This window comes from Leuciscus leuciscus (assembly GCF_965113295.1).
Source record: "Leuciscus leuciscus genome assembly, chromosome: 3".
Classification (NCBI taxonomy): Eukaryota; Metazoa; Chordata; class Actinopteri; order Cypriniformes; family Leuciscidae; genus Leuciscus; species Leuciscus leuciscus.
In genome coordinates this window covers 68,082,478-68,095,031 of record NC_138727.1, presented here as the reverse complement: position 1 = coordinate 68,095,031, position 12,554 = coordinate 68,082,478, and the positions used below count along the sequence as shown (strand labels likewise).

The 12,554-nt window shown below is 36.6% G+C and overlaps 1 protein-coding gene and 1 pseudogene across 4 annotated transcripts in view; one reads left to right on the top strand and one right to left on the bottom strand.

The window, feature by feature from the left end:
* The window catches only part of LOC309495688 (integrin alpha-M-like), a 264,013-nt pseudogene that overhangs the window by 95,348 nt on the left and 156,111 nt on the right, over positions 1 to 12,554 (top strand). The window lies entirely within an intron of this gene.
* On the bottom strand, positions 3,604 to 8,205 carry LOC309495701 (uncharacterized protein). 3 transcript variants are annotated; one of them, XM_082165511.1, is made up of 5 exons: positions 7,915 to 8,205; positions 6,635 to 6,700; positions 6,340 to 6,423; positions 5,944 to 6,033; positions 5,511 to 5,752 (listed from the first exon to the last, which is right to left on the bottom strand). In XM_082165511.1, the coding sequence occupies exons 1-5, from the start codon at positions 8,121 to 8,123 to the stop codon at positions 5,542 to 5,544; spliced, it is 660 nt and encodes a 219-aa protein (XP_082021637.1). In that variant the 5' UTR covers positions 8,124 to 8,205; the 3' UTR covers positions 5,511 to 5,541. The 3 variants fall into 3 exon arrangements, 1 of the variants encoding a protein (XP_082021637.1); XR_014204798.1 differs by lacking the exons at positions 6,635 to 6,700; positions 7,915 to 8,205 and adding an exon at positions 3,604 to 3,695 and having other exon boundaries at positions 3,726 to 5,752; positions 6,340 to 6,628; XR_014204799.1 differs by lacking the exons at positions 6,635 to 6,700; positions 7,915 to 8,205 and adding an exon at positions 3,604 to 3,695 and having other exon boundaries at positions 3,726 to 5,752; positions 5,944 to 6,627.

The following is a 12,554-nucleotide window of genomic DNA, read 5'->3' as shown; positions in this document are numbered from 1 at the left end:
TTTTGGCTTGCTTAATTGGGGACATTTAGTTTAACATTTAATTTAGTATTCAAATTACTAAATTCTTTTGACATATAAGAGGTCTTTGTACCATTGAAACATCCGGCAAGTTTCACAGCTTAAAACGTCCTCAAAAAAAAAAAAAAAAAAAAAAAAAAATTTACATTTACATTTACATTTATTCATTTAGCTGACGCTTTTATCCAAAGCGACTTACAATTGCTATATATGTCAGAGGTTGCACGCCTCTGGAGCAACTAGGGGTTAAGTGTCTTGCTCAGGGACACATTGGTGTCTCACAGTGGATTCGAACCCGGGTCTCTCACACCAAAGGCATGTGTCTTATCCATTGCGCCGCCACCACCCCAATAAACAGGGTGTGCGTTCTGCCTCTCCGTCGCGGTGAACTTTTTTTTCTTGAGCACGTCTATAAACTGAAACAAAACTCAGCGAATACTTGTCACACATTTATGAGCCATATACCTTTATACACATTTAAGTGTGTACTTTTAAATGATCGGATTCAAACTGAAAACAAATATTCTCTGTTTAAGTAATTTGTATAAAACCAACAGGATGTCCAGTATCTCAAACGCTTGCTAATTACTTTTAATTCGACCACGCCCACTCGCGCAAAAGAGATTCACATGCAAATCTCCACATGGAACGCGAACGCCCTCGTTACCTCAAACACAAAACACCAAAACACTTCACAAGTCTCTGCTTTTCGTCGAGTTTGGAAGACGCGCTGTGAGCTTACATTGGATTTACATCAGAAGAAGAAGAACGCGGTTTGAAGACAAGAAAGATGTAAGGTAAGAAATTCTTACTTATTAGTTTATGGTATTGTTGCATAAACTTCACATTGCAGTTGAACTGTTGCTAGATATATGGTGAATATTATACTATTTAGACCCGTGTTTAAGTCAAGTCAAGTCAAGTTTATTTGTATAGCGCTTTTCACAATACAGATTGTATCAAAGCAGCTTCACAGTATTAAATTTAAATAATACAACAAAGTTTGTTTCAAGAGGAATTTATTGATTGATGAAATTAAATTAAATATCCCCAAAATATCCCCAACTGAGCAAGCCAAAGGCAACAGTGGCAAGGAACCGAAAAACTCCATCAAGTGACCTAATGGTGTCCTAAAACTCCATCAGGTGACCTAATGGAGAAAAAAAACCTTGGGAGAACCCAGGCTCAGTCGGGGGCCAGTTCTCCTCTGGCATTTATGAGCTAGAGGCCGGATTGTAGTTTGAACTGTGGGATTATATGAATGCCTGGCTGAAGAGATGCGACTTTAATCTAGTTTTAAACTGGGAGAGCGAGTCTGAGCAACGAACAGTATCAGGAAGACTATTCCAGAGTTTTGGAGCCAAATGTGAAAATGCTCTCCCTCCTTTGGTGGTTCTGGATATCCTAGGTATGACCAAAAGCCTTGAATTTAGTGATCTTAAAGAGCGCGATGGATTATAGGGCGATAGAAGATCCGTTAAATAGACTGGAGCTAAGCCGTTTAGGGCTTTATAAGTCAGTAGCAATACCTTGTAATTAATACGGAACTTTATAGGTAACCAATGCAGTGATGATAAAATCGGTGTTATATGATCATATTTTCTTGATCTCGTAAGAACTCTAGCGGCGGCATTTTGGACTAACTGTAGCTTGTTTATTGAGGATGCAGGACAACCAGCTAATAAAGCATTACAGTAATCCAGTCTCGAGGTCATGAATGCATGAACTAACTTTTCTGCATCAGAAACTGATAGCATATTACGTAGCTTAGCAATGTTTCTAAGGTGGAAAAAGGCTGTTTTTGTAACATATGAAATATGATTTTCAAAAGACAGGTTGCAATCGAGTATAACACCCAGGTCTTTTACTGTAGAGGATAAAGTAACAGGACATCCTATGATGTTAAAGTTGTATTGTGCGAGGTTTTGTGGGCGGTTTTTTGAACCGATAAGTATTACCTCTGTCTTGTCTGGATTTAATAATAGAAAATTACGCGTCATCCAATCTTTTATATCTTTAACACACTCTGTCAATTTGGAAAATTTAGCGTTTTCATCCGGCCTTGATGAAATATATATATTTGAGTGTCATCAGCATAACAATGGAAACTAATTCCATGTTTCCTTATAATATTTCCAAGTGGCATCATATATATTGAAAATAACAGAGGGCCTAACACAGATCCCTGCGGCACTCCATAGTTTACTGGAGTTATGATCGATTTTTCTCCATTTAAAAAGTTTACTGTTAAATACTGTTTGTGGACATCTGCTCAAACATAGATATGTATAACCATAATGTTTAATATTTTGGAGCGCAATGGCGTTTGAATGTATCATATTTTGGAGCGCGCTGTGCGTTTGAATGTATCATATTTTGGAGCACGCTGTGCGTTTGAATGTATCATATTTTGGAGCGCGATTGCGTTTGAAAGGAAAAATGCACCAAACATTAGGCTTTATGTTTTTACTATTATCTCATTTCATATCATCATAACGAATGGAAACATTTGAAGTAACATAAGATAATCAATATATTTTTCTCTAGCATTGTTACTGAAATCTTTTGGAAGATTTATAGGCTGCTTTGTAAAATAAAATTATTTTATGCAGTACTGCACATAGCTTATGCCTACAAGGCACAACAAACATGGTGTTCATTATATTATATATTGTTGGAAACATTTGTGTGTGTGTATTCTGTGAATTTTAAAAAGCAATTTTAACCAGAAAAATCTAAAATGTATTCCCAAAATCGTGCAGGCCTAGTTTCTCTTGATACCAGTATGTTCACTTTTTTTCTTTTCTTTCAGGGACCAGATGCCACTGAGTCCTGCTGACTTCAACATTCACATGAGTCTCTGTACATGAACATAGTAAAGTGAAAATCAAACACCTTGGAAATTAAATGTATGTACAATGTTTTTAGGAATGGCACAAAGGTCTCTGTCTTTGGATCATTGTTTTCAATGTGCTCTTTTGTCATTTGTTGTGTATTTTTGGATTATGTTGTGTTGTAAATAAATCCAAACAATCTAAAAGCCATTCTTTTTTAAATCTCCTCATTCTTTGTGCAAGGTTGCTCTGAATGACAGGGCCTGATAGCTCCTAATAGGGCAGTTAGGGGAGTGTCTTTGTCTTTCTCAGGTGTGAAAAGCTTACATATTAATGAGCTCCCGCATAAAGCTTTCTCACACAAAACACGTCGTAAAATTTTTAAATCAATATATTGTCTTATCTGAATGAGCAGTCAGGGTGATTTTCACATAGTTTTGGAGCAAATATTCTAGGCTACGTCATACAATTTTCAAAAGTCTTGTGAAGAAATAATCAGTATGGGTTTCATGGCCTTATTTCAGTGAGAATTATTTTTTGTATTTTCACAAACCATGCATAAATGTCATTATCTCAAAACTACAAACTTTTACATACATGCTGCTGATATATTATTGTAGCAGAGCTTGTGCTGAATACAGTGTAATCAGACTTTAGCCATGAAAATGTCACTAGTAACAGAAAAAAACACAAATGTTAGAGCATGTCAGAACACCTCCAGGGCCCAGAAAACAGCTCAGACCTCAGAGGGTTAATTAGGATTGAAGCTAAACCGTGATCCTCTAGGGCAGTGGTTTTCACACTTTAAGAGCAACCTTTTTTTCTTTTTTAAATTGACACAACCTATATTGACCCAACCTATATTGACCCAACCCATATTGACCCATTATATTTAGATTAGTTAAATTCAACAGCAAAAGTTACAATAATTGTATAAAATCTAAACATTTAGCGAAAAAACATTATTTAGTGGAGATGGAGAACAAAAAAAGTGAATAAGTGTAGCACTAAATCTGTTAAAATGTTACTCACTGCTCTTTGTATTGCTGTAAAATACATTCATAAAAAACAAATCATTTCTAATATATACTGTAAAATGAAAAGACATTTCTTTTAAATGTTAAGCGCAGCTGTTTAATGAGGCAGCAACACATTATAGATAGGACAGAACAAGAAAGGCTATTAATAATCTTTCATTGCACAAAAGTATTATAATATGAAAGGCTCCAATACAGACCGGCACAAAGCGCTTATGCGTATCCCGTGTGCAGAATGATGCGCTTGAAGCAACATGGAGTCACAGCGCTTCGCATTGAAAACCTCAAAGCATGAAGCGATCCGCAAGGAAAGTGCTCGTGATCTTACTCAATAGACAATGAATCTTACAATTGGATCATATAATGTTAGAGGATTACATGTTGGGCACGACGAAGCCGACAAAGATCGCCGCCTTGTTGTAAACAAGCTTTTAGAAACTTACGATATATTGTGTGCAGGAGACTTTCTTATCCAAACAGGACTTAGAAAAGCTGAACTCCATACATGAAGACTTCTATGGGCCAGGGGAATCTACCACAGACTGTAGTACCAGGATAATTCGTGGCAGAATTCCTGGAGGTGTTGTGGTGAAAAAAGTATGACCATCTGATCAAAGTGGTCAGGCTGAACGTTGACTGGGCTATAGGGCTTGAATTCTGCTGTGAGGATAAAAAGTTAACAATACTGAACATATATACACCATATGAATGCTCTGATAATGAATCTGAGTACCTCAATAGGCTGGCCTGTATTATGGCGTATATACAAGACAATGCTTCTAGCAGCATCTTCATTGTGGGGGATTTCAATGCGGATCTCTCAGATAACAGGTCCTTATTTGCTAATCATTTAAAGCATTTCTGCTCAGAAAATAGCCTTTCTCTCTCCAGTGAAGCACTTTTACCTAATGACAGCTACACTTACATTAGTGAGGCGTGGCACACCACCTCCTGGTTAGATCACTGCATATGTACCAGTGATGCTCATGATTCTATTGTATCCATTTGGATCAACTATGAATTTGCTACTTCGGATCATGTGCCATTCTCTTTGTCGGTGAATGTGGGCAAAGTGCCATCTCTTAACCCTCTGAGGTCTGAGGTGTTTTTGGGGCCCTGGAGGTGTTCTGACATGCTCTGACATTTGTTTTTTTTTCAGTTATTTATAAACATGTTAATGGCAAAAGTATAAATTCACTCTATATAGCACAAACAGGGCTAGCATAATATCTGATCAACATGCTTGTAAATCTTTGTATTTTTAAGAGAATAATGTTTATGCGTGGTTATTTAAAAAAAATGTCAGCAACTTTCTTTTTTTAAGAACACAAAACACATTCTAAATATGTGCCCACAAGACTCTTGACTAATATATGTTGTCGTTTCTAGTTCTGGCTTCAAAATGATGTGAAATTCATCCTGCCTGATCGTTCTCTTAAAACAATACATTGATTTAAACATTGAAAACAGTTTTTTTTGTCAGAAGAGGTTTATGCGTGGGAGGGGTAATCGCTCATCAATATTAATGAGATTCAGACCAGGGGTGTGACATAGACACTCCCCCAATGACTAATGGGCCATCAAGAGAGGCAGCCTGAACAAAGTAGAGGAGATTCAAAGGTTTTGTTTTTCACTGTTTTATTGTAATTCCTCTATGAGGAGGAACTAAATGTTTTAAATTTGCAATGTTTTAAACTCAGCTGTGGTCCAGGTTCCCGTGCAGGCAGGAATCTCAGAGTCTGTGGAACCATATCAATGTCAGTCTCTGTTTTCCATGACAGAGTAGACTGCTTGTTGCTTGTCTGAATGTTTGTCTTGGCCCTCTTTGCAACAGGTGTCTGATGATCACCATCACCTTTATAGCTGTAAAACAAACAAACAACTGTGAGCATGTTTATTACACAAAATATAACAACTGCATTTCAATCATTATAAGTAACATTGGCCAGATGCAAAGCCATACAGACACATAATGTTTGTATGGACTATGTAAAACCAGAATATGTAAACAGAATTATACTAATATCTGAAAGAAAGGGAATAAGTGTACTTACTTTTCAGTTGTTCTCAAAACTGAACGACACCTGTCGCGTGACCTCCCAGTGCGAGTTGCAGGTGAGGGTGAGAGTGATGCTACCACATTCCTATAAAAATAATAATATTAATATTAATAAAGGTTGAACAAAGTACTATGCCAGCACATGCATAACTGATGGACAGTCAGCATTTTGGTAAAACAACAAAAATAAGCTCTTTTATACTAACATTACCAATCACTAATTGTAATATTGTGCATACATAACACCACAATTTTTGCAATTGTGTCTGGTAATTGTGTTTTGCAATTGTGTCTGGCAATCCACACAGGCACATGTACATTTGTAGCATCACTAAGTATATAAACAAAATTGGTCTAACATCTGTAAAATAGTGGGTAAATATGTACTTACTCCTTCTGATTTCTGTCTGTGTTGCTGCGTGCCCTCTTAGTGCGAGTTGCAGTGAGAGGTGAGAGTGAGCAACCTACATCATTCCTTTCAAAAAAAGTTGAAAACTATTATTATCATATAGAGTACTATTCCAGCACATGCACAACTGATGGGCATTAGCATGCTGATAAGATAGCACAAAGAAAAAATATGTAACATTATCAACCAACCTCCAAAAATAAATAAACTCACACAGGCTCATATTGTAATAAGTATATAAACAAAATTGCACAAACATGGGTAAATATGTACTTACTCTTTCTGACGTTCAACTGTGTTGCTGCGTGCCCTCCGAGTTGCAGATGAAGGAGATGCAGCATTCCTGTTTTTAAAAAAGTTGAAAACTATTATAACATAAATATTTCAAAGTATATTACCATTAGTCTATATGAATAACTGATGCAAATAATTGTAGACACGTGCTGTAGGCATATATTGTGTGTCAATGGGCCATTACGGAGATAGCACAACGCAAACATTAACACATTTGCAATTCATCAGCTGGGCATATTTACACATTTCAGCACATACACACATTTGCAATAGATATTTGCAAGCACTCTTCAAAAGACAGCTGAAAACCAATCTCTTCCGTGAGCACTTAACCTTATAGAAAAAAAAAAAAAAATTCCCTTTCCCTTTGAAACATCACTTATCAGGCTTATGCTACTCTGAATAATACCTGAACTTCGTATTTTTAGCACTTCTTGCGTTGTTGTTGCTTTTGCCTCTTTATGATGACTCGCTGAATTTTGTCCTAATTTGTAAGTCGCTTTGGACAAAGGCGTCTGCTAAATGACTAAATGTAAATGTAAATGTAAATTTAAATATAAATTACTCTGAATGGAAAGTATGGAAATGGTCCAACCAGTAAAATCTGTAGCCTACGTTTATTTAAAATAGCTTGTCAACTAATTTCTCTGTACTGTAGGCTAATTGGCCTACGTGTTGTAGCCTAGTCATTAAAATTAAATAAAACAATTTAGTTCATATTTAGGTTTAAATAAAATCATTATTTTTTTTTATTTCATTTATGTTGATTATATGAAAAGTGAAAAGCATGAGTCAGATCATGCGCAATCGCGAGACAAATGGAGTGGGCAGAGAAGATTTTGACCATTTCATTAAGTTTATTTTTTGTATAAAGCCTTTCTTTAAAGTGAATTTCGTTTTGTATTAATTGTATCTTAATTTTAATAGTTGTTTCATCAACCAAATGCCTGTATTTAAAACATAAGAATGAAAAATAGCAGGAACTGGAGGCCTCATAAATGAACCCAAACTCATAAGCTTTGCCTAAAATACCAGAGAAATATATAGAAAGCTCGAAATGTGTTATTTTAAACAAAACTATTAAAAACGAAAGAAAACAGACTGCATGAAGCCTCTCTCCTACTTTATAAAGCATAGCCTAGACAATTTAAATATAATTACTCTGAATGACAAGTATGGAAATGGTCCAACCAGTAAAATATGTAGCCTACGTTTATACAAAATAGCTTGTCAACTAATGCAAGTAAATTTAAAAAGACTTACTCATCCGAAATATCCACGGCTGGATCAAGTCGCTCTTCAAAAATACAAACGTTCGTTGTCAGAGTCCTGTTCTTCTTCTGAGGAAAAAGTGAACTCTTCATTGCTATCCAGGACGAGCTGAAGGGCTGTGTGTCATCTTCCAACGGCGTGAGTGAATGAAACTTGCTGGTTTTAAAGCATTTCAGGGGGCTTTTTACCTTATTTTGCATAGATCACCTCAGCACATTATCTTATGAATAGCGCGCTCTGCGAGTGGGTGTGAACTCATTTCAGGGGGCGTTTACCTTATTTTGCATAGATCACCTCAGTACATTATCTTATGAATAGCGCGCTCTGCGAGAGGGCGTGAACTCATTTCAGGGGGCTTTTACCTTATTTTGCATAGATCACCTCAGCACATTATCTTATGAATAGCGCGCTCTGCGAGTGGGTGTGAACTCATTTCAGGGGGCGTTTACCTTATTTTGCATAGATCACCTCAGTACATTATCTTATGAATAGCGCGCTCTGCGAGAGGGCGTGAACTCATTTCAGGGGGCTTTTACCTTATTTTGCATAGATCACCTCAGCACATTATCTTATGAATAGCGCGCTCTGCGAGTGGGTGTGAACTCATTTCAGGGGGCGTGTACCTTATTTTGCATATCACCTCAGCACATTATCTTATGAATAGCGCGCTCTGCGAGAGGGCGTGAACTAATTACAGATAATTAGATGAGACGGGAGAAACTGTACTTCACTTTAGTTTCATACAGATTACATTGCAGGAGAATATTTGTTTTGAATGTGAACTGTTTTATTTTAAAGTAGAAATTTAAAGCTTTCTTTAGACGCATGTTTCATGGTTGTGTGATAAGTATTCGCTGAGTTTTCCAGACTTGTTTCAGAAAGATTTTTGCGGAGACAGAGTGAGCTGAAAGCGCACCCTGTTTATTTTATTTATTTAAAAATAAAAACAAGGTTTTGATGTTAATGTGAGTGTACACAAAAAAAAGAAGACCCTCTATAGTTTATAATCATGTATTTATATGACCATAAATGACGGATTTTTTAAAGTTTATGTTGCTGCTATGTGAAAAAAATCCAGCAAAACGCGTGGGCGCGTTTCTCGACCTCAGAGGGTTAACCCAAGTTTCCTCCACTACCACACTGTCTGCATCTTACCAGCTGTTGCTTTGCTGTAAAGGAAACACACCACAAAATAACACACACAAAAAAAATTATATATATATTTTTTACTCTCTGTGGTAGTCTCTGCTTGTCACTTCAATCCTGCCGACTACGCCACTTGTGACCGTATGACTGGATCAACTTACACTAATAAGGCCCGTACCAAATTTTCAAGCCTCCCCAAACAGGCTTTCCACTAAAGGAAAAGGACGAGCAGAGACAAAACCACAGATTACAATTTTATTTATCAATTAGTTACTAAAAACACATTGAGCTCAACAATAATAAAATCACTTTAATCAATGTGAATGAATCACAAAAAAAAAAAATTATATATATATATACACTAACAAAAGAAAAATTCACAAAAAAAAGAACTAAACAAGTTGGTTTATTTCTTTGATATTAGGTCTTTGTATAAGACATTTCACTGCTCAAATAATACAACAAAATAAATACAAATTAAAACACTTCAAACCAACCAAACCCAAAAATACAATAATTTAAACCCACTCAACACCAACCAAATAAACCAAAGTCAAAATAGAACAAAAAAAAAAGAGAATTAATCTGCTCTGTAATTGAGCAGTATCAATGTAACACAAGACAAAGAAATTATACAACCTAACCAAATAACCAAATAAACTAAATTAATTAACAAACAAAACCTAATAATAATAAGAATAATAAGAATAATAAAATAAAGCAAACCAAAAATAAACAAAACAGTTTCAATTCAACTCCATTGCACACAGACAATGAATAAACACAAATCAATAAAATTACACCAGCGAAGTGAGCGAACACCAGGTGGCTCGAGAATCAAAGGCCACGGCTTTAGCGCATCCAACGTGAGTGTTGTACAGGCAATAGCGAGGACGTTCAATGCAATCGCGAGCGTTCAATGCAATCACGAGCGTTCAAGGCAAAAATCCCGCGTCCCAAACTGGAAACGCTATTTAAGCCGCAGCAAAGCAGCAGCTGGCAACTTCTGCAAAACAAATAGACATTTTCGTTTGCTTTCTTCTCCCTCCCCACTCCTCTCACATTTATAATCACACAAACAGGGTAAGGGAAAAATAAAATTACCTTTCACGTGTATGACACTCACATACTCACTAACAATGCCTGGACGCACCCGACTAATCTAAAATTACACCAAACAAGCACATTAATCAAACATGTGAATTAAGTTAAATTCCCACGAACACTCATATTCTAAGTTTATAATTCCCTCCCATCTATGAGCCTCCATTTAACAAAACCTACCTTTCCCGAGAAGTGAAGGAGATACAAGACCTATACAAACAGGTCACATTGGTACAATGTCATGAGGAAACTACTCTCACCTGTGTCTTTATAGCTACGTGATTACCTGACGTACCCACCCACTTTATGCAATCCGTACGCTATTTTTAAAGGGGCCACGCAGACTAAAGGGGCAATCCCACTACATATACGATGTTTAATAGGGAGCCAATGCAGTGTTGACAGAACCGGGCTAATATGGTCATACTTCCTGGTTCTGGTAAGAACTCGAGCTGCTGCGTTTTGAACTAGCTGTAGTTTGTTTATTAAAGGAGAACTCCGGTCATTTTTAACATTGAGCTAATTTTTTTGTAAATTTGGAGTGCTGTCAATACAGAGAACAACGACAAAAATCGGTGTTGCCTACACCGTGTTATCCTCTTTTTAAAATGTGCACCCTGTTGACTTCAATGGGGCAAGTTTTAAACCTGCTTTTAGCCTCTTAACATCCTTGATGTGTCATTACAAGTGCACAGCCAATGTGAGTGATTCCTTCAGAGTGAACCCTTAACATCCAGGGACGTCGTCAGGCCTATTTTAGGGGGGCTGAAGCTACCCCAAAATGTTCCTAAGCCCCCCTAAATGATAATAAGAACAACAATAACAATTCGATTTATCAATAACCATATCCTCATTCATATTTAGACACAACAAATGATATCCAGCTACAAAAAATAGCCGAAAAGTCGGAAGTTGGACAGAAGTACAAAGAGAGCTGCCAACTGTCACGCATTCACCGTGAGACACACGCGATTGACACTTTCCACACGCTCTCACGCCACACATCCATTTCCTCACGCACAGAAGAATCAAGAAGCAAAGAGGACACGGAGACCAACAGACTAGACAGAGCAGGTTACTTATGATATAAAAGAATCTCAACTCTCAGATTCTGTCAATTTTATTACGAAATCAAACAATAAATACCGTTTTGGCGCTTGTAAATGTTACGTGACAGATCCCTAGCGCACGTGAACCGATCATCTCTACTAGCTAATAGTAAAAAAACACGAACACTGCTGAAAGATACAGTAGTAGGCTACAACCTACCGAAATGTATATTCCTAATACATAATATCGATCAATCAGTGTTTTTTATCAGCGTGAAGAGGTCAGTAACATAGCTGTAGGACAATTATATCACATTTACCTCAGGAAAGCCATTTAATAAACATAATATGGGCTATAGCACGTAGTTGGCAAGAAAAAAAGAGCTATAGAGAGTATTTTGCTAAATATGTGTTCTATATTACATATTTATTATATTTTTACTTATATCATTAAATAAAGTTGTTATTTAAAAAAAACGCATTATATTTACAGCATTAGGTGATGCTCATCTTGTGTGCCTAATATTTATCCAAATGAGTGAATATTAAATCAAATCACAAGAATTGAATTGAATTGAAATAATAAAAAAGCGTAGCTTACCAGAAATTGTATCATGCACCATAAAATGTACATATAATTTTACACTTATGCTATACTAAAGCCTGAAATGGGCACTTTTTGTGACAGCAACCCTATCATTTTTGATGAAAGATGTGGCTTAACTTCAGAATTTGAACTAAAATCAGTATTCTTATGATTGCTCTGAGCATTTCTGAGTAAGTTCAACAAACATTAAATTACTTATTCATAAACTTAAAAAAAATAATTAATAAAAATGTAGGTGTGACGGGGTTGAGACTAGGGTAACAGGGTTGAAGATGGTAACGGGGTTGAAGAGACAAATACAGCTAACATATACATAGTTGTTTTTTATTCAAATTCACTGTAAGATTTTCTATAAACGCAAGTTACAAATACCCTGGGGGCTAAGCCCCCCGTCTTCCAATCCTAGTGACGTCCCTGCTTGATGTGTCATTACATGTGCACAGCCATGTGAGTGATTCCTTCAGAGTGAACACGGGTGAATCTGACTGCAGTAGATGTGAAAGATATTAATAAAAGTGATGTTAATTCAGCCAGCGCACATACCTGTATTTTCTTCCTGTTTTCGGTCGAAGTCCACAGTAATCGATTGTCGAGTTCACGCGCGTGATCATAGGTAACTAACCCTATGCGTGTGAACTCGACAATCGATTACTGTGGACTGAAAAAGAGGACAACAAGGTTTAGGCAACACCGATTTTTGTCGTTGTTCTCTGTATTGACAGCAC